This window comes from Corvus cornix, chromosome 3 (genome assembly GCF_000738735.6).
Source record: "Corvus cornix cornix isolate S_Up_H32 chromosome 3, ASM73873v5, whole genome shotgun sequence".
NCBI lineage: Eukaryota > Metazoa > Chordata > Aves > Passeriformes > Corvidae > Corvus > Corvus cornix.
The window spans coordinates 93,148,754-93,172,439 of record NC_047056.1 but is presented as its reverse complement, the minus strand read 5'-3'; the positions used below and the strand labels follow the sequence as shown (position 1 = coordinate 93,172,439).

The window sequence follows — 23,686 nt, the reverse complement described above, 5'->3', positions numbered from 1 at the left end:
ACTTGCTTTTGTTCTTACCCAAATGATATCAGACATGATAAATTAATGTGAATTAATATTAATTCTCACCAAGACATCTATGTTATGCTGTATTTGATAACACTTATATGTTTTACAAAGTAATTATGAAGATAATACAAATGGAATGTCTTTCAGAGGAATTTAACTGAGGTGAGTTCTGAGACAATGTAAAGATAAATCTCAGGCAGTTCTAGATAAACAGAGTTAGATAAAAGGATATACTAGGAACACAGAAGAAAAGATAAGAAATTTGAAGCTACATTAAAAAGGGCAAGCAAGGTCTCAGTCAGTTGGATAGTTTTGGGTTTTTTCTATTTATCCTTGTAGAACAAAATAAATAAATATGTCTTTTTCCCAAGTGTGACAGTCAGCTGTTTGTCTTTCTATTACACCAGTTAGTATTGTTAGATGCAAACTTTTCCAAATTATGGAAGACAGAAAGAATAATATCTTTAGCTAAGTAATCAGCAGGAAATATTTTCATAATGCCAAACGGAAACAGCTTCATATAATGAATAATATTTTATGCCCTATTTTCAAGAAGTAAGAGAAGCCAAAAAAATATTTTAAAATATTTGCTAAGACAGAAAATTTTTAGTTGAGGGTTTTAGAAGTGTTAAAAGGAATAGAAACCTAAAGGCCAAAACCAAGGAAAATCAAATTGTACAGAGCAATGGTTTTCAATCTTTCTGTAGGAAACACACATTTGAAAAAACATTTTACATCTCCTTATTCTCAGTCCACATTCACATCCTGTGCAGACACTGCTGCTTTCTCAAAGCCTGTTCTGTGAGAATAGCACAGGCCTCAGCTGTAGCATTCTGCCAAGTATGAGAAAGGTTAGGTGAAATGAACAGAAAATGGTATGTTAAGAAAGTAGGTTTTGCAGAATAATGTCAAAGAAACGTTATTTCCTCTGCTCTCCATCATCTGCCAAAGGTCTTGGGGGTCTGGGGAGGCTCCTGCTCTCTGGAAGGTGGCCAATGCTAATGCAATTTACAAGAAGGGTGTGAGAGAAGACCCAGGGAACTCCAGGCCTGATTAACCTCAGCTACTGAAAACTGTATGTATTATTAGACTGCAATAATTTAGAAAACTTATTGGAAGTATAGCATAAACAGAAAATTCCATTATATTGATCATACTGTACTCCTCATAACAATACTTCCAAACAAATCTGAATACTGAGTAAGTTTCTTCCATCTTATTTGAAATGGAGCATTTGAGCCAATTATTTAGGCAATCCACAAAAATATGGTGCCTACTACACCTATCATGTGATATCTTCAAGAGTGTAATTAGTGGAGAACTATTGTCATCTATATGCTATGTGATCAAATACCTGAATAACAGAATTACCATATTTTTTATTATATAATTTCAAGTACCTTATGATTCCATTCTTCAATTTTGTGTCTATCAATAGTTTTTAGAAAATAAACTGCAGTCCATAATTAAAGAAACTGGATTTTTTTTTTGGTTTGGTGTTGTTTGGCTGTTGTTGTTGTCTTGGTGTTATATTGATTTTTTTTCACACAGAAAGGGTACAAATATTACACAGATAAATTCTCAACCTAAAAGAATCACAATTGATCAACATTCCACTGAAGTCAACAGCAATGTTTCCATTCTCTGCTTTAAAATCACACTTAAAGCACAGTATCAAAAAACGAATAAACATTGCATTTGTATCCATAGATATAGCAAGCAAGATGATTATATAGGACTGATTCAATTAGAAACAATAAACAGAGTACATGAATATGACTATATCCCTGAACTTCAACTTGTAAAAATCTATGCAACACATATAGGTTGATTATGGAACACAGAGGAAATAATTAAAATTGTGATACAACATTATCTCAAAGTCTTTTATCTCTTGACTAAGTAGAACAATTTTTTTTCTGATCTATTCACTTTAAGCAGAGTATATTAGGCTGTATTTCTAAAATCCTGTAAGAACTGACTTACAGATAGAATTTCCACTGCACTTTAAGTGCACCACATTTAAGTGTACCACATTATTAGGTACAATAGCATAAATCAAGCATTTCAACAAATTGATAAGGTCGTTCAAGGATTTTTATTTGATATGTCACAGAAAGTTTTGTTCTTCAGGAATATATTGGATAGCAAAGATACTATATAGCTATATATTTTTTCTTTTACATTCTTTGGAATCAATGATACAGCACGTATTAGATATATGCTCCAGGATGTAGCCAGAGAATTTAATTAGAAGCTTTAAGAAATTATAAATATTGCCATTTTTAGATTTAAAACCCTTTAAAACAGAGACATTCATTGAGAAAAGGTACCTTTTGAATATCAAGGCAATGACAAAGTCAGGGTTTACTTTTATTCTCCAGTCACATTCTTTCCCAGGAGGATAAGGCTGTGGATAGTTAGGTGATAAAATAACTCCTGCTGGGCCTGTCAGGTTTCCCCCACAAGCAGCTGTCACAATGCAAAAAGGAATAGGAATATGGTCACATTTTAAATTCACAAGCACATACTAGCTGTTAAGTAGGAGCAAAATGATTTCTACATTCACCAATAATAATTTTTTAAGAAAACCAGAACTTTCCCACTTCCTCTTAGCAAAAAATTTTCTATTTGTCTTTTAAAAAAGTGACCTCTGTTCATATTCAAAAGCAGTACAGGAAAAATCTTTCTAAAGGAATAAAAAATATTAAGTTAATTAGGAAGTCCTGTATATTTTTGGTATTACTTAATCCTGTCTCTATCATGCAGAAAATTTCTTATATACTGGAAGTACTTTAAGAACTGGGAAAGCTCAGTAGTATGACTCAGGTTGCAGTTTCTATTGACCATAGATGTTGTAGAAATCTGTTTGATTCACTTAGTAAAGATATTACACAAATCAAAAATTAAATACATTCATTTAGTTACCATGAATTGAATGTGACTTTTAAACAGATAAGGAATCCTACTCTCATAGATGATAATCACATAGAAGTCTAACAAAAAAAGTAAAGTAGTCAATACAGGCTGCACCTACATTACCAACTCAACCAGACTCAGAGAAACACATTTTAAGTGCAAACCAGTTTGGAGCCCTGGGAGAGGGGCCCTGAGGGCACAGACACGGGGTTTCCCTGTCCCTGCTCAGCCTCGTTCCCATTGGTTGGTTTGTGTTCCCTGCGCGGGCAGAAGGACCCTTGGTCCCGTGACTGGAACAGTTCCTGGGCAGAGCTCCGGCCATGCGGCTGGAGAAATAAACATGTCTCTGAAACAGCTATCAAGAATCTGTCTGTCCATATATATTTCCTTTCCACGGGACTCCTGGTTTGATATATGCATGTTGCAGTATCCCCACTGCAACACCAGTTGGTGCTAAGGATTTGGCATCTACACAAAACATTTTAAAGAGGTTTCTTTTCACACCATTCCACTTACAAGTCAGCATACTAAAGTAAGGACTTTATGAAAATGTTAAAATTACATATAATGGCTTTACAGAACTCTTAAGGTTTCTGCTATTGTCATGTCTACACTAAAGATTATTTTAATCTGCTTTCCCCTTCAAAGTCACCTTGAGTATATGGAAGAATAACAGGAACTATGTATATACTTTTTGACCAAAGGTATTCTCTCTTTCTTTCTCTTATTTCCTTCTTTCTTTTATGTTTGTTTTGTTGGTGTTTTTTACTAGACAATAAAGAAATATGGAGTGATTATAATTGGTATTCAAAGTAAAAGTATGAATCTTCTAGACCTTTAGATACCATACATATATTATTTTAATTTTTTATTTAGATGTTTAATTTGTGAATGATCCCCATATGTTTAGTAAGCATTTTCATACTACTTTGTATGCTGCACATAAGATACCCAGAAGAAAGTAAGCAGATAATGTGCTGCTCCAATTCTGTTACATGATATGGAGTCAGAGAAACTATCCTCCATTATCTTGAATCTTGCACAGTATTTTTACTTCAGAGAAACAGAGGGACTGCAGTTATTTGAGGATATGCTATTTTGGAAAGTGCTTTTCCAAAATGCCTTCTAGAAAGAAAATCATTATGTTTATTCCAGAGACTTTGTATCTGGGTTTTAGGATTGCTAAAGTAAGTCTTCATTTAATTATAAATCAGTAGGCAACAAAATAACCAGGATTTAAAAAATTACTATGCCTAGCAGATAAATTTCCATATGTTGGTTACTCTTACAAAACCTACACTGATGACCTTAAAATACAATTCAGCAAGCCTGTAATTATTACTCTACTGGCAAGAACCCCAGTGAAACCTTTATACAATCTAGCACTATGGATCCACCCTCTCCTGGTGCTATGGAAATATATCTAAGTTCTTTCAACAGCATTGTAACTTGGATCCCCTTTTCTGCATCTACTTTTCCCGATAAGTATCCATCTTCCAAGGTATTGCACAGGATGGGTATTTAATCTGTAAGATAACTCAGAAAGTTTTCAGAATAAATAATGGATCACAGTTATGTAACCAAACTATTACACAGAGGAACATTCTAATGAGACCATTTCAATATGATTTTTTTTATCCAAATCACCACTTCTGTTTAATTATTTCTATTAGACTTTGTCAATTTTAAACTTTTATGAAGTTTAAAGAATAAAGCAAGAAAATCACACCCAAAAATACTGTTAATCAAGAGAATGAGACTGACATTTTCTGTAAGTACAAAATAACTGAGTTCTGCAGAGATCATCGCCCCAGCAAGAGCACCATATGCCCAGTAACTGAACAAGAAATCTGATCTGTATTAGTCCTGAATAGAGACTAACATCTCATCTTAATACCTATGCATGTAGGAGGATCAGGTTGCCAGAAGAATCGGTTATTCAGTTGCACACATGTAATTTTAGCCTGTCCTTGCAGCTGATAGCCGGGGTCACACTGGAAGGTGGTGGTGTCTCCAGGTTCTCTGCTGTCTCCGTATCTAGTGCCATTCTGCGGTGTCCCAGGATCATTACAAGTTGATGCAATGGAAGCTGTATGGGAATGATGAAATAAAAGCTGTAAGGTGTAGATACTTACTTACCATCCATATTTAAATGCACATGTTCACATTAGCATTCCAACCAGAGACAATATTATTTGCTCTTCAGTTAATACAGGAAGGCTATGGTTCCTTTACTTTTACAAAAACCTGCCCACTGAGATACATCATGATTATGTGACTGTCTGCCAGTATCTTTAGTATAAAAATGGCCTGAGAACTAGTAACTCCTTTTCTCACTTTAATATTCTGGTTATCAAAACAGATTTGATGCCGTTTGCACAATAGTGTATCATGTTGTAAATAATATTGTTTTATAGTCCTACTATACTGTAGCATGCAAATGCTGTTTACCCCCATCTGGCTAAATTAAATAGCAGTTTATGGAGCCCTGAGGTTTTCATTTCAGGGGCAAGAAACAACTTTCTTAGAGATAACTTAAACTGAACCTTAGCAAAATATCTCACTTATGATCAGTTCTCAGTAGTTGCATATGGATTTTTCTTTCTAAAAGAATAAATTCATTTAAAAAGCAATGTTAAACTAACCATCAGTATGGGATGACTTAAAGCAAGTAATCACCCAGAAAGTGGATACACAAATCTACATCTACTGTGGATTTTCGGAAGATGCCAGGTCTCTTCTGGCTTCGGGTTCTCTTCTACTGGCTTCAGGTATTCAGACATCCTGAGTTGCAACAAACTTTGCAGTCTTCCAAAGGAAAGGAGGTCCCATCTCTGGAGACTAATGTCTCTACTGAATTGCACTCTGTTTCCTACCAGTCCTTACCCAAACATCTTTTTCAAAGAACTTACTACAACTGTGAACAAAAGCCAAAATAAGAAGTCATAAATCCAGTGTCACAATTGTCATTAATGGTACTGGTGTCTACCACCAATATGCAACCTTCCTGACCATAATAATCCATTTTCTGAATTAGCAGCTGCATCTATTCCTTCTGTCCACACCAAAGGAGTATACCACTATAAGAAACAGCAAGAGCAACTAAATATTTGCAAACTTGAAAGAACTACCAGATTGTACAACTGGAAAACTTTTTTTTACCCTCTATTGTAAATTTTCAGAAGGGAGAAAGGTTGAAAAAAAAAAAAAAAGAGTAAAATAAGAAGCAACTATTTTGGATTCTTAAAGCAGTTTTATGCATGTTCAAGCAAATGGGTGGTCACAGATAAATCGCAGAAATTGTAAAACATCTTTGTGGGAGAATTTGTGGATTATTACAATTAACACACTAGAAACACACAAACTTTGTTTAACATTTTATTGTTCATAGGTTTTTGTCGTTGTTTCCATTCCAAAACAATAGATCTCATACTTTGGATCATTCCTATATGCAAATGAAGCAAAAGATATGGCAGGTTTTTAACTGTGGTGGACTTTTTTCCACTAGGAATTACAGTAATAGCTGTCACTACTAATGACTACTCTGTAAGCATTCCCCAGGCACCACTCTGACAACTTACCTGACACCCCATAGTAGTGCAGTTTACTAAAAGTATGTTTGGCCACAAGGGAATGAAAGCATGGTCATGACCTCAGAGAAGTTTTTCCTGATTTGACAGACAGCAACAGCTCTGAACAATGGATCGCTCTAGTGCTTATCTGTTAAAGACTTGCAATTCTTTCAAGTAAATGAGCACAAGCCTATCCCTATCATTAGCTGTTGTCTTTTTTTTAAACATATCTCTGAATAGATTAATTTTCTTCTTAAAAGGTTATTGTCATAGGTTAGCAAGCATAGTCCCGGAAGGGACGTCCTTGCTAAGGGGTGCTTACAGTTTCCTCTGGGAACTGATAGAACCTATCAGCTGGCCAGTTTGGATATGGACAATTCTCTAAGCCACTTAAAGTTGTGATCACCTCTGTGATCCACATTTAAGAATAGGCAAACTCTCTGTGATCCACATTTAAGAATAGGCAAACTCCCCCTCCAAGCTCTCTCTCGTTTCCGGCGCTGGCACAGGTGGCTGCAGGCCCCGTGTGGGGGCCAGCGGGCCCGGCCAGGCCCTGCTTGGGCCAGGCCGGGCCGGGCCACGGCCATCCTGAAGCCATGGACCTGTTCCAGCCGTGGAACCCCCCCACTGCCTTGCCGTGGGCAGCCGGAGTGGCTCGGCTCTCCCCCCTCTCCACTTCGATAAGAAAAATTCAACATTCCAGCTGCAAAGCTGCAAGGCCGAGGTGAGATTAACCCTTTTATTGCTGTGAAGAGCTGAAAACCTGAGGGAAGAGAGAGAGGAGATGCTTAAAGCTGAAATTCTGTTGTGAAGCTATGATATATCAGAGTATCCCGTTGTAATTTCATGAAGATATGGGGGGTGGAGTGTTCAACTCGTAAGCAAAAGCACCTGCGCTGAGATAGGCAGATGCTGACGCAGCTGTAATTTCATGAGAAGTTTGGACAGGGAGAGATGAACCAGATGAGGACTTTTGCTCCAAATGGGAAAGGAGAAAACCTCAGTCCCTAGAGATGCTCCCAGAGATAGTCCTAACAATGAAGATGATGAAGACCCTTTGCTCCCAGGGAAGGAGAAGGGCCTCTGTTTTTGTTCCTGAACGGCTCAACCTTAAAATTGTACCCCAAAAAACTTCAAGAGTGGACCCTCGAAAGCAGTTGCGGGAAAAGCTGCAAGTCGGGGGAAGGGACTCACACGCAGGCAGAGAGACTCCTCTTCCTAAATGGACTGAACAATATTTGGAAGTGGGCGGCTGTCTCGTTGTGATAATGTTTTCATAGCATGAGCAAGAAGAGACTTCTCTTTCTAAATGGACTGAACAAGGTTATTATGGAAGTGGTAAACAGACTGAACATCTTAAGGGTTGTCTTTGAACATTGTCAGTGGGAGAAGGGAGGAAGGTGGGGGGAGGAGGAGAGTTCTGAAGGTGGTATAATTTTTTTTTTCTTCTTTTAGGTCTGTTAATAAACTTCTTTATATTCTTTCAAGTTTGGTGCCTGTTTTGCATTTCTCCTAATTCTTATCTCACAGAAGATAAACATTAATGAGTATTTTGGACCAAACCACAACACTAAATTGGTGTTTCCGCCCGGTTAAAACGTTATGTTACGTAATATTTCAGCAAACAACACTTTCCCATTCTGTGTCAAGTATCCATCCACTAGAAGGGACCAATGCCTTCTAATATTAATTTCACTGTTAATTTCTTATATGCAAAGTTCTAAATTTTAAAAATTATCACAGATATTTAATAAACAAAATGTTCTTTACACTGTTGGTCTTGCAGCCTCAGAAGTTATTTTATGTGTTTGAAACCAACAACTTTTTATTGTGCCAAATACACTTGACCCTAATTAAAGAGAACACCAGACATTTAAGCACTGATGTGTCATCTAGTAAAGGGAATATTTAGACAGACTGTCAACTTTTCAACTTGCCTCCTTTCCAAGTTGTTTCACTTCTCAAGAATCCCAAGAGATTCTGTAACTGCATGAAAATTACAAGTCTGATATTGCTTCATTTGGTATTTTGCAAATATCTGAAGTGTATAGAGGTCATATGCATTTATAAGTAATTCAGAAATTAAAAATTACCAGCTTTCCATCACTGCTCTTCTGTTATAACATTTAACAAGTAAAACATACACGCTGTAAAGTAAGGAAATCAATAACTTCCTTTTAGGCTCAAGGATACAAAATCAAACTAAATTACAGAGTTAGACTTTTAAAAAATGACTGAGAAAAATTAGGTTACTTAAATGGCATAGCCAGGAGATGAGATGTGAATGCCACTAAGCTGGAAAATAAGTAATTTCTGCTTCTCAGCTCTTGCATATGTGCTCCAAGCCTTAAGCTTAGATGATACTCAGTGGGCTATAAACTAATCCTCTGTACAGATTTCCTGTCACTTACTGTCTCCTTTGCTCAGAGAGGAACAAGCTTCTGTGTGCATTAAAGATGGAACTTAGAGGTAGGTTCCAGAAGAACAGACAGCTGGGAAAACCACAGATTGCTAAGGAGTTTTCAGACCTCCATATGTAGACAGCCACTGTGTTAAGCCTCCCTGTTTCTAACTTAAGAATCTTTCACAATCCCAATTTAGATTTTATTTTGTTTTTGGTCCTCAAATTATATTTCAAAGTTGATTTAAAATTGAACTGAAAATCAATAGGAGACTGCTTTCGAGAAGATGACACTGTGTATTTGCAAGGCTGCAGACCTGTGAGAAAAATGATAGATTTTTGGTTAATTTATCTTTTACTCTTTTTTGGTTTTTTATATAATTTTTATCTTGTTTTCTCTTGTACCTCAAGGAAATAAAAACATCGCCTCCATCCATATAATTTTCACTGTGTCTGTGGTAATAATCATGTAAGCCATTTGCTGTAGTGTTGTGCTACAGACAGTATATTTTTTCTAGTCCACATGGTTATAGAAACAATATTGACTTTTCCAGGCTTTTAAATTGCACAAGCTTCCCCGTTTAGTGCATTATGTTTGGATAATAATAAGCCTGAAAAGGAATTTTGCATATCAAAGCTGAGACGTATGTAGGATTTTCAGTGATTTCAGACTAACATTTCAAAATGTCAAAGAATAATGTTTGTCTTCTAAAAAGTAACTCACATAACATGTGTAAATGTAAAGACTAAGTACTTTGCAAATTAGCATCAACAACATATTTAAATGTCATGTATTGTCCAAGAATGTAAAGAAAAAAGAAACCCAAATGCCAGTGAAGCCTCTTAATTAAGGTCTGGAGAAAAAAATCTTGTAAGTTTAGAGGTAACCACCAAAGTAACCTATAAGATTTATTTTTGTTTAGTTCCACAGGAACCAAATGAAGAACTACTACCCCCTATGAGGCTGAGGATGCCTTCCCCAGGCCATGGATTAGATGATGGATAGGAGTGCAATGACAGTTTCATTACCACAGTTTCATCACTATGTTATTGTGAGCATGAAATGCAACATTTATAACATCACAGACAGCAAAAGACACTGAACTGTGAAATTATTAGGTTACAGACTTGAAAAGGGTTGAATTCTTGTGTCTTGTGACCTTTTATTTTTATTTTAACAATGGATGTCTTAATGGATTTTATTTTTATCGAACTCAAAATTTATTAAGTTAGTAAGGCAGGTATGTGATTATATATTATGCATTGTAAATTTCTTTTAAAATATATTTTTGTGCTATCCCCCTTTTCCCAAAAATTTAATTGTGAACCAATCTGGAACAATTGCATTATGAATTCTAGCAATGAAGATTCTGTAATGGAAATACTTATACTATTTAAATGTGGCAGCTTAGGCCACTAGGCAAGTGATTAAAAAATATTTCAACAATAAAGGAACAATTTTCAAGACAACAGTACTCAGTTCAACATAGGTGACACAGTTACTGTAAAAGTTGCTGCAGAAAAACACATGATCAAAAGGAATTGCTTAAACAGATTTGTCAGATTAAGCCCAATGCCATTAGGAACAACCAAACAGCTGATAGTTAAGCTTTTGCCAGAGGAAGTAAGTTGTCAACAGATGTCTCAACATCTGACAGAATAATTTCCAAATAATTGTTCTAATTATAATTGGTGTAACTTGCTTATTTGTATTATCATAATTGGTAACTTGTGCTGTTAAATTAAAGATTTAGTCAAGCATTTTTACTCACCATTGCTTATTTCTGCATATACTTCAGGAGCAAAATTTAAAAATATTGAGGAAGCAAGAAAACAACCGAAAAATCAAAAGTGGACAACCAACTATACAAATGCCTTCATTTTGTATCTTTGTATCTTCTAATAAGACAGAAATTTTACAATAAATTGAGAAAAAGTGCCTTGCTACTTTATTAACATCTTGACAGTTGTTTTATACTAACAAAAAAAAGATCACATCTTTGCTTGTATGAAAGCAGAGATAGGCACATTTTTAATTAAAGTGTATGCTTGCAGAATATTATAACTAAGAGAAATTAACAATGCTGCAGAACCAGAGATAGGCATAGAATATTATCATAGATAGGTCTGATTCTACAAAAGCCAGACATCTCAAAAAATTATTAGTTTTTTTTTTTTAATTTTAAGAAGACTGTGAATAAAATCCTTTGATGTATTATTTGCCTTGAGGACCAAAATCTGTAAAACCACCTAAAGAACTATAAATTCATCATTAAGTTGAAGAAAAGGATACAGTTCTCTTAAGTTACAACAGCTGAGAATTTAGTTGAAGAAAAAAAGGATAGACTGTAAGGGTAGAACTAATATTAGATATTTTTAAACTAAGGCTATCAGAGCCTGTAAGAATTACATTATGACTAGAAACTACCAGTGCTGTTCCTATCATCTGTCACTTCTATTGTTTTTGCTAAATATCAAGTAAAAAAAATTATACTGTTAGAAATAAAAACCCTCAATAAAATAAACTTTAGGTCAATAAAAGCAATGGACCATCCATTAGCATGGGATCCAAGTGCTTACAGAAGTCTAGAGTAGATGAAGAATAAACATTCAGGGCAAGATTGATCTGCTTCAACGTAGGTGACTAGTCTCATTTCAGATCCCTTATCACATCCAAGGAATCAGCACATGACTGGAAGATAGGAGTGAGAACTTATGGCTGTGTGACCTTCTGCAGTGGCAGATGGAGACTAGCCAGCACACTTTATGACATCTCAAAGGAAACTAGACACCTGGGAAAAGACAGATAGGATTCATTTCATCTGTTCTTAAATATTCAAAAGTTTGAAAATTACTAGTAGTATATCTAGACCTGTAGCTGATAAGAAGAAAAAGCAACTCCAGATGGAAATTTATCCCATTTACCTTAGATATGTACTACAGAATTAAGCTAGGTTAGATAGCACTTTTTTAATGGCTAACTTACGAAAGAAGGTTTTGCTGCCAGTAATTTTGTTTCTTTGCAATAAAGAAGACAAATAACCAAATCTGCTTATACCCTTGTGCCAGAAGGAGCTGGTCGACATCTCTACTTGTAATACATAGCTTAAATGTATTTAATCCCCAGAATAAAGGTCAGTTTTGTACACTGAACTTCATTTTTTGTCCCTTTATGCATAACTAAATGGTAATTAAGTTTTAATGAAAAACATTAGACTGATTACAAACATAATCACTCTTGTCAGTTCATGTCCTCATGCTCTACATGCTGAGCTGAGTGGGTAAGACAGGGAACTTTAACATTCAAACATTTTGCAAGATTCAGCCAATTACTTTTTTTTTAATTAAAATACCTCTAATTACACTTACAATAAACAGTAAGTAATTTATAAGTGATATTTTCTGATCTACCTCAAACTACCCTTTCACAGCACCTCTTTTTTAGTCAGAGGCAGTTACGGCATTCTAGAATGCAAAGTATAGAGACTAATTAGCACATTCACAGCACAATGAAACAAATTCACCAGATGCAAATTAGCACTTCAATGTTTTGTGTTTAAGTTGCTCATTTGATCTGATACTCAGAAATGTATATCCTTTATATGATTCCATAAAGGGGTGTTCATGAATGCAGACACTCATCCCAATTGCATAATCCAATACGGAAGCTGCATTATTGAAGGTTTTCCAATTCTGTGCAATTCTGAACCTGAAATTTACTTCTTCAATTATAATTAGCAGCTAAATGAAATACTCATTAACAGATGCAACACTTGAAAATCCTTCACATGACACAAAGACAGAAAACTTCACCAATTACCTTCATAGAACTCATAATAAAACGTCTGCATCTTCTGCAATTGCCAAAAAAAAAGTTTGAGCAATTCAGAAATCTTTTACATATTGAGTTACAAACTACTAAAGTACTGAAATGTCAATATTCTGTGCAGCTTTGCTACAAACTGTCTGACAGTTTGAACACATGATGAATACTAAAGCATGTAAAGATTCCCAGTTAGCCATAGATTAATTACTCTAAGTGCTTTACACATCAAGGCCGCAGTGGTCTGCACATTGCCTCAAGAGGACTAAATAAACTAGACTCTGATTTTTAGATTAAATAACTAAACATTTACTTTAACATATTCCTTAAATATTATTTTTTACTCCTTACAATTTAAATATTAATGACATATTCCACTTGTCAAACAGAGTGAATGAAACGGTTTTCCCTCTACTTGAGCACTCAGCTCTTCATCATTAATTCCAATTAATTCCAGTAAGACATACTCTGCAATTGCCAGCATGATCACTCAGTGCATCCATCAGATATTATACTAGGATGGGAAAAACAGTTATTCTGTCTTAAAGCATTAAATTGTCTTCTACTTACTATTAGTACCACTGAAGGTTAAGGAAAGTGTTGGTAAACAGAACGTCTTAAATATTTCTGTCCTTTCAAAATCTGTGCACAAAGGTATTTTCACATAATACAATGTTAAACGTATTTGTTAATCCTGCCCCTGACAGGGAAAAAATCCCCAATTTATTTCCACAAATGTAAAACTTATCATGTAAAAAAAACCTTTTTCATGTAAAACATGAAAAGCAGTATATCCTATACCATACTGGTGAGAATTTTTAGAAACATTTTTTCTGCTCTTTGTCTTTAATTCATTTTACATACTTTTAACTAGGTTTTTTAGGCTGATGAAAGAGTGTTTTGGGGAGGCAGACACAGCATTCAGAAAAATATAGGAAAATGAAGTAAAATGCATTATTTAGAGACTAGAAAACCCCCCAAGTTTATATCTTTATGTGAATAATAATGACTGAAAGCTGGTTAGAACCCTTTACTTCTGAATGACATAATCTATGGAGAACAATACTACTCGCACACATTAATTCATAATTTTCATATGTCTTGATCAGAAATACATACATTGTATCTAGACATTTAAGGATGCAATGACTGAATCAAAGACAATGATACAGTCTCCTGTGTCCTGCCCCTGGTCTTTAAGTCAAAATAACATTGAAAAACTCCACATACCCAGTTTTAAAATATTGATCACTTGTACAATGTTGATCATAGCTTCTCTATAACACAGAGAAGCTTTCACTTTATACTTAAAGATCAATTTGATTAGTTTAAAAGTAAATTTTTAAGTGTATTTCAATATGGTAAGGCGTGTTTTAATTTTTAGCTTAATCATACAAAGGATATTTAAGGTCATAAAAATCATGCATCATGCAGTCAGTGTTTTGAGAAAAAAAAAGTCCAACTAACGTAAACTATAAACATAAAATAATACATTATTAGATAGCACTAGTGGGAATATTTATTGGTGCTGAAGAAAAGTTCTGTATTTACAGACCATTTTGACTTGTTAAATAGTGCTAATTAGATAGCACTAGGTCTGCGATTGCTGTAGAAAACAAGGAATAAAAAAACCTAAAACATTCAAAGCAAATCCAAATATTCTCCCTAGTTGTAGCCATTTGCGTAAACACATAACATAATGAAAATAATATAATCTCTTTTCTTCTAAAGACTGAGGAAGCTGCAAGATGAGAAAGAGTTAAGTACAGGAATAATGTATACAAATAGGGTATGAAACGATTATATTTGAGAAGAAAAATATTTACATACTTGAAAACTGAATGGAGAAGCCTGATTTGCTGATGAAGAAATCACTATCAAATTGTAATGTCAATGAGTTGAAAGTGCTGTGAATATCCTCTGGAAGAGCCGAGCCACTCCACTCTTTGAGAAGTATGCTGCTCTCAACAGGCCCATCCCATACCTTCAAGATGTCATGAGCAACCTCAGTATCAAAAACAATAAAATGCAGACTGCAAAGAGAAAGTAAAAGCACTGTGCATTACTCATTAAACACAATTACACAAAACTCCAAGCAATCTTTCCCAAACTGTTGTTTTAAGATGTTGTTTAGGACTGAAGAAGAGCTGGTGGTCCTGCAGAGTTATTCATTTTTCCTGTTGAACATGCTGATCTTGTAGGACACATGCAGTTCTGTTTTATAAATGTCTCAATGACAAAAAATGCCATTATGGGGGTAAGTCCTCAAGACTTAATTTATAAGTCTGTAAATTATCTTATTTTGATGATGAATATTTTAAGGTATACAAACTGTGATTTCATCAAAGATTTCCTCTTTTTATTCAAGTGAGGATATCAGGAATGCTGTTTTGCTTGAATTATATGCTATTGAAAAAAATGTAGTAGCTACTGGACAGTAGAACACATAGTACAAGAAGTCCTGTCAGCATGACATTTCCTTTCCTATACAAAAAAGAAAAAAATATAACAGATTGGCTTTTTGCTAAAATTCATAAAATATAAAACTGTATTATAATAAAATAATCTGTATTTACCTCCAGGTGAAGAATTAAATTTATTAAGGTATTCAGGAATGTTATCTTACTAGTCAAAATATGTGCATTGTCTCCCTGTCTTGAATATTTACATTCTTAATGCTGAAGAAATCCAATAGGTAAATATCAAAATGTCTTTTTTATTTTTTTATTTTTTCAAATAGTTGTGTGATGACATTTCTTCGTCTTATTAGTCATTAACTGGAAATCATCAATTTGAAAATTGTTATTTAAACAAAAATGTTGCATTGAAATAACATGATTGTGTAAATTCAATATTTGGCTTAGTGAAACAGGATTACAAAAGAAAAAGGGGAAAAACTTCCCACTGAATAACTTGTCATTTACTTATATTGTTTTGCCTGTGACTCCCTTTCAAATCAGAATATTCTGTGATTATGTTTGTCTTCCAGAGCAACACATACTGAAGGCTGACTCCCAAAGAGGTGGCTGGCCATCACCTACTGATAGGAAGTAAACAATAAATATTTTGTTTTCCTCTACTTCTATGCATGGACAACCTTTGCTTTTTTTTTTTTTTTTGTATTAAACTAACTTTATTTTGACTCACAAGGGGTTTTTCTCATGGTATTTTCTCCCCGCCCCATCCTGCTGAGGAGGTGGTATCCAGACAATGTCAACCCACCAAAGACCTTTTCATGGCCCAGTGTGGGTCTTGAAATAACATCAGTTTTGTACGAAGGTGCTATAGCTATGGTAGTAATTGTGAAGTTCCTGTGCAGGTTTTAGAGTTTGTTGGCTTCATTGATTATCTCTTTATTTTGCTGAATTTGGGAACATGTTAATTCAGACAATGGGTCTGTGCTTTGCCCTGGCATCGATGGCAGAGCTGTCTTGTGGAGAGGATGAGGGAATGCAATGTTCTTTTCCTACCTGTTGCAATGTTCTTTTCCTACCTGTGGTTCATGGCAATTGTTTTATTATGCAGATTCCTGAGGTTCTTGCTCAAGAACCTCAAGCTGTTTAATACAATTAATTAACACTATAACATATTTTGTATATGTGGGGTTTGTGGAATCTGGTGTTATCCTGGTGTAAAAGAAAACTTTTGGGTGAGGCAATACTCAGAGGTGCCTTGAATGCTGGTTATCCAGGGACTTTACACCTGAACAGGCAAGCAACCCTGGAAAACTGATGCAACACCTTATCGAAGCGTATCTTGACTACCCCAGTGAAAACCAGAACTTGTGTAGAAAAATACAAGAATTACTAAAAATTTATAAAATACTGAAGTCAACCATAAATATTGAAATTTAGCATGTACCTTATTGTCTTTCCTGGATCTGCTTCAATAATCCAAGTGCAATGAAGATTGTTGTCATATGGTGCTGGGTAACCAGGGGACAAAATGCGCCCTGATGTAGCAGCATGAATTCGACCACCACACTCAGCTGCAAAATAAGGATTACATTTCTAATGAGACCATAGTAATTTGCACTTCCATTTTCTATTCATTCCACATCTGTCTGTTTTCTAAAAAGTAAATAGAGGGACCTTAAACATTTGAAGTAGTACACATACATACAAACCAGGACATGTACATAAGTTAAAAATGAGCACAATGATCTCATTCCTACCTTGTCATAAAGAAATAAACCATACTTCTGTGATTACATTACGTAACTGACCATACGAGTTCAATATGTACTGAGACTACAAAAGCACAATTTTAGCATTAGCAAGACAGCAAAAATGTGTCAGAAATATCCCATCTAACGTGCTTGGCTTTTCTAACAATGAATGTTTGAATTTAAACTTCACAGCACTGATTTTTTTCATTAAAATAGCTTTCTGTTTTGCTGTAACGTCAAAATGATTTTATTTTTATGTTTTCAAGTTACTTCTATATAACTTCAAGTTTAATTACACCAAAAACCAGTCGGTATTGTCTAGAAATTTCCTTTGGTATTTAAAAAATTAAATACCATATGCTTGCAAAGCAAAAGAGTAAATCAGAAAGCTATGATTTGATAGTATGTGGCATCTGGTTTAAAATATTTTTACTATCAATGCTATTTTTGTGGAGAGACCAATAGCAATTCTAAACATCCATAATCAAATGATTCTAATGTCACTTGTTTAGAGCATCATGCTGTTGTCTGGCCAGTGTAAAGACACACCCTGATGAAACAGAACTGTGTAAGGGTCATGCGCCACTGAACTAAAAAGGATCAGTGACTCTTCAGTTAAGTGATGTACTTGCATTTCTACTTCATTTATAGCGTTTCCTTACAAGTAGTTATTAAAAAATCCTACCATGGGGATTTATTCAAGTACAGCTGTACAGCAAGCATAGTAAGACAGAGATGATGGAAAAAACATTGCAGTTGGACCAAATAATCTACCAGCAACACTCCTAACAAATACTAATCTTTATACATGCCACCAAGTCGCTGCTCACAACCAAGATGTTACCATGAGGGAAAACTACCATTAAGGAAATAAGGTGACTGATTAACTTATTTATCCTGCTGATTCAATCACTCAAAACACTACATTCTATATACAGAACCAAAGCAAGAAACAGCTTTAGTACAAAATTCCTTCAAACATAACCCTTGTCTAGGATTTTAATTAATTTCCATTATACAAGAAAGTTTGGAATGTAATTATCACTGTGGTAGATAACTACATATAAGAAATGCCTGATACAGTACTACATTTACCAAAGAACTAAATTTAACTCAGTGAAACCAAAATTTAAACTCAAAATAACTGGCATATGTGATTTAAATTTCTGAGAAGGCTCACTTCAGAAAAGAATACATCATAAAATTTGGGATTATGCATTATGCATTTAATATTTTTTTAAAAAATCCATTTTAGGAGTGGATCAAAAGTAAACTTTCAGAAGTGATTGTGAAAATAATTAAAATACTTTATTTTCCAATATGCAGAAATGAGCACACTGTAAAATCACCACCTCAAAGAATATACTATGTAAACAACTATACTATAACTAATAGAAGTGACTTATACTCAAACACTTCTGTAAACTTCTAGAGAAAGCATGACAAGAATTCATTGGCTTTCTTCGTTAAGTCTTAGAACATAGAAAAAATGAGAATGCATGCTAAGACCAGTATAACAGTGTATCACTAAAAAATTAATAAGTGTAAAATGCATTGACTATGTCTATTTATAGGCTTGATATTTTTTGAGAATGAAACTGAAATGATAGTAAAGACAATGAAGACTACAAATGTCACTGAAGAGAACAGCAAATATCAAATGCTGATCTAGAACACAAGCAAAAATAATACATCCTCACAAAGAGAAAGATATTAAGAAAATGTTTCTAAAAAAGCAAGTGATGCTTGGAAGTTCATGACAACTTCAGAAAAAGGAAAAGAAAAATAAGTCATTCAAATCAGAGTAGGAAAAGATAAAACTGTGATAACATAAGATAAAAATGATGGAAGGATAAGATTTTATAAGTCTGAAGGAGGAGGGAAGCAAGCCTGAAATAATCTGCAGATATATGACTGAGTTTTCAGGGATCTTCATGACAAGCTTTCTTGTGCACAGACTGTAAAAAAACCCCACAATTTAATGAAGATAACAGATTGTTTGTAAAAGATTGTTTAGAAGGAAACACTTTTAGAAAATTCTAAGAGAGAATAGTGAATATTTGATTTCATGGGGAACTAATTAATATTTCAGAAGAGATTTAAACTAGAAATGAGAAGAGGTAGTTTATACAGAACTGACGCAATATCAAAATTGTATTTTAAGGAGAGGAACAAAGACAGTAATTAAAAATATATGTAGAGAGATAAAAGCACATAGAAAGATATCTTTTGGTTGAACAAACAGAAAATAAGACCAAAATCTCTCTCAGGATGCCAAAAGAAAACAGATTATTCCATTGATTGGGGGACATATTTTCACTTGGAGATGAAATAAGATTCTCAAGGAATTTCTCCACAAATTATTCCAAAAGGTTGGAAATAAAATACAGAAACCAAATCTAGTAATGCAAGGTACAAAATTAACGGACAAAGAAAAAGAAGAATAAAGACAGAGTGGAATCCTGAGTAAAATATAGAACATTAAAAGCATACTGGTATCAAGAAAACTGGAAATACAGGTGGAAATACATGACTAGAAGGTGCATTACATAGTAGGAATACAGTATTAAACTAAATAAAGTCAGCGTGAAAAACATACATATTGGTCAAAAGTATTTTGAAGAAGGATTATGAAGGATGTTCTACTGGAGCAAAGATGGCAATTTTCTTTAGATTCAGTTGATCCTTGGTTCCCTAGCTTCCTCCAGGTCAGATTGTAATATATAGGATTTTTTTTTTTTTAGTTACTAATATTTTAATTGCTGTATGTTTGAGATTTTAAAATCCCACATACAAATTAGAAGATAAATCATCATACAGGGAAAAGGAAATAGGTAGATGGCTGGATTTATTCATCTAATAGACTTGAAATCAGCAAGTATTTTAGAGTTGATTCTAAGTCTTACTTGGTAGTGAACACAGGCAGAAAAAATATTGCAGAAAATGACCTTAGAGAAATGACTTCATTTAAATTGCATGGAGAAATAGGCAAAGGTAGGAATAATTAAGGTCTTCCCTACTAAAGGGCAAACTTAGAGGAAAAGGAAGCTAACCAATTAAACTGAAGAGCATGAGGACTTGAATGCATAAAGAGCCTGGAAAAGTCTTTAAATCAAAGCTGGATAGTTGTTTTGACCTCTCATATATATAGACAAAAACTTACAGATAAAATTCTAGAATCAAGTGGGGAAAATAACCTCTACTAAGACAGCAGAAATACTGCCCACCGATGTGTTTCTGGCACTTACCCTCTGGGTAAGCTGAACGTTTTAAAGAAAGGGAGCTTGCTCTTTTGTAGACTGCAGGTCTGTGAATGTGTTCAGAAGGAAGCGGGTTCTGGAACAGAATGCAGCCCCCGAAATGGGGGAAAGGCAACAAGCAAAGATCGTGTAGGTGAGGTGAGCGTTGAAAGATGCTGGTGCCCTGCCAGCAGTGGACAGCAGAGGAGAAAACCAAGCATCAGAAGACACACTGAAGGAAAGATTAATGGGAACTTCATGTGAAAATTGAAGTCAGGAACTTACTGGCAATTGCTGGACGGGAAAGCACAACTAGAGGACTAGTTGCAAACTGCTTAGTAAATGTACAATGGATAATAGCTATACTGGTGTTCAGTTATTCTGCATGTTGGCTAGTAATTCTCTATTTAACATTTATGTTGGTTGTAATGAAAGTTTTAGGCATTTGAAGACATGATATTTGAGGAAAAGGTCTGATAGATGGGGTATCTTAGCGCGGCAACAAGGACCACAGAGCACACAGATAAAACAATCTGCCAATGAGGGATGAAGATTAGAAATTAAGTTCACAGGAATGAGATGCTGAAATAGCTTCTGATGAAAATAGATGAGGAAAAAATTCCCACAACTTTATTTGCTTCATGATGGGGCTTTCTTAGTTTATGAAGTGTTTAGACAATACCACTGCCTGTGATAGTATATGATTCAATGACTCAGGGCTTCATCAGAAGCTGAGCAGTAGTCTTCCATCAAAGACTGCTCTATAGAAAAAAAAGTGTTTTCTAGTAGTTTTATAACCATTAATAGCCAGACACTTATTTCAGAGAAGTTATACTTCCATGTTCACATTCAATCTTTACTTAAAATTTAAAATATGTTTGCACCATTATCATCTCATAAAGTATAGAAAGACAGAATATTTGGGTTTTTTTCTTGAAATACCGGACCAATCATACCAGACCATTGTCACAATCCATATTACCTATGCAAGTAGGCAAAGGTTTGTCCCAAACTCTTCGATCTCCACTTAAGCAGGTCATAATACTACTACCATGCATTGTATAGCCAGGATTGCAGCTGTATAAAATGACAGTGTCTATAAAATGTCCTTCATCTCGTATCTTGTAGCCGTAATTTGGTATGCCAGGATCTTCACACTTTACTAGGTCAAAACCTGCAAACAGAAATGGGAAAAGAAAAAAAAAACCATGGAGATATAAAATACCAAATAAAATACAATGGCAATGAATCTGATCCTGACGTAAACTAAATTCTCATGATTCAATGACATTAGCTATATTCACAGTGACCAAAGATAAATTGTACATAATTTGGGTAAATCACAAACTGAAAGACTAGGAACTAATTATTTATTTGATATTTGATTATGACATTAGCTTATTGAAGAAAGCATCTTATCTATACTATTCTAAGATTAGTGAGGAATTAATTAATTTATACTACTTCTATGTTTCATTCTTTTTTATTCAGTGGAAAGAAAATATTGATCCTAGTTTTGGCACTAAGTAGAAGCTTCATCTCCTCATCTAATCTCCATAACGAAGTCAAGAGACCATAATGGTAACTCAGGAAGCATGTGCAAAGGCTACTTCATCCATCCTAGTGTCAAGATAGCATGGCTTCAGTTTCCTCTCCGCTGAAAGGAAGAAGTATTCCCACACTCATTTTCAATTAACATTCTCCTTTTGGCCTGTTAACATGCTTAATGGGATAAATACCTCCGTCTGTAATCCATGGAATGAGCAGATCTGCTCTGAGCAGCGACAACTCTTACCACATTTTACACATTACTCTCTTCATTGTCTTCATAGAGCATTGCTAAAATGTACAGATGTATTCCATATCTCTCCTTTTTCCTTCAGTTCCTGATGTTGGAATAATAGAAAGAGCAGTTCCAAATTCATCTTTCTCAATTCCAAATTCTTCTTCATGGTGGATTCTTCTTTATTACTGCCATATCCCCAAACCAAAGAAGTAATTCTGACTTTACAAATACTTTCCATTTTGCCATCCTTATTTTACTGAACAGCTTATTTAAGTATTGCTGAATCAGGCTGTTGGTCTTCAGTTTTCTTTTTTCAGTGCATTCTCTACACGAGGGTGCTCAGAGAAGCTGTGGATGCCCCCTCCCTAGAAGCATTCAAGACCATGCTGGATGGGGCTTTGAACAACCTGTTCTGGTGGAACATGCGTAAGGCCCCCAAAAATTTGATCGATGAGACTTTTTAAAGGGCTTACAGTTGTTCATACACTCCGAGTCAGACACATGGGAAAAATATTAACAAGATACCCAAGAGGTCAAAATAACAAAAAAACCTTTACTGGCACTTTTAGAAAACCAGAAAACTTTGGCAAAAGACTTAGAGCAGCATTCAATCAACATGAAAAAAACACTTCTCAAAGCATTAACTTGGCCCATTCAGCTTAGCAAACTCCAAGCCTGATAGATTCCAGGTTTCTCAAAACATTACTTAAAATGCCAAGGTGAAGGAATTAGAAGAAGGAGAGAAAGACAGAAAAGACACAGAAAAGAACAAACACAGCCATCACTCCTGGTTCTAGTGGTGTTCATCTGACAGAAACTCCAAGAGGAGGCAGGGTCAAATGTGCTCACATTGTGTCTTGCTTTAAGTACCCTTTGGCTTTTCCTGGCCCCTTACCCCAGGTGGGGCTTGCAGTCATTTGGCCACTTAGGAGCTGGGTTAGGGGCTCCAGGGGCAGGCGTGGAGCATTGCCTCTGTGTGCCGGGGATTGGCAGCCACTGCAGGGCTGGGATACAAGCTGGGGGAGGGGTGGGGTGTAAGGGGCAGTTCAGCACCTCACCGGAGCAAAACCTGACCTGCCCGTTGCCCCAACCACCCCAAAAATGTTTCAAGCTAGCAGTCCTTCCAGGCACTCACACAATGGCAGGGGGGTTGGAACAAGATGATCTTAAAGGTTGCTTCAAACCCAAACCATTCTATGATTCTGTGAGGTCCTTCACTACGTAGTAAATAACATATAGACAATATTTAATTATTTTACAAATACACAAGCTAGAGCTTGTATCCTATTTCTTGATACCTTTCTCCTGGCACTGAGATCACCCACAGCTGAAAAATTTGCAAGGAGTCTAAGGAGCTTTTCTTCCTGTAGAGATGCTAAAGGTATTCATCAAATAACTCCTCTGAAAACATATAATACCTTTGCGTTCTTTGTTCATTAATTGGACACAAAGGTCGGGACTTACCTGTTATAACTCGGGATTCTGAAAATTAGAAGGCTAAGTCTACACCACTTCAATTGTCAGTAGAAAAATATGAATTTTCTGAAAACAATCTGCCGCTTATATTGACAGGTATTCAGATCAGTCAGTTCAATCAGCTCCTGCAAACATTTATTTTCTACCTTTATTTTAAACTGAGCCGAGGTTCTTTACAGGGCAGAACTAGGCCAGAACCAAATGCTGTTCCATCACATTGATACAGCACATCACTCTCTGCTGATATCTAAAGAAACATCAAGCCCCAGGAACAATAAGAATACTCTGACCAC

General features: G+C 35.2%; 1 protein-coding gene across 1 annotated transcript in view; it reads right to left on the bottom strand.

The window, feature by feature from the left end:
* CSMD1 (CUB and Sushi multiple domains 1) overlaps nucleotides 1–23,686 on the bottom strand; it is a 1,117,781-nt gene that overhangs the window by 175,633 nt on the left and 918,462 nt on the right. Inside the window, exons 24-28 of the mRNA XM_039568608.1 lie at nucleotides 21,114–21,305; nucleotides 16,586–16,712; nucleotides 14,555–14,757; nucleotides 4,826–5,017; nucleotides 2,343–2,481 (exon numbers count right to left, since the gene is read on the bottom strand). Of these exons, the coding sequence (XP_039424542.1) occupies nucleotides 2,343–2,481; nucleotides 4,826–5,017; nucleotides 14,555–14,757; nucleotides 16,586–16,712; nucleotides 21,114–21,305 (853 nt within the window). The remainder of the gene's footprint in view (nucleotides 1–2,342; nucleotides 2,482–4,825; nucleotides 5,018–14,554; nucleotides 14,758–16,585; nucleotides 16,713–21,113; nucleotides 21,306–23,686) is intronic.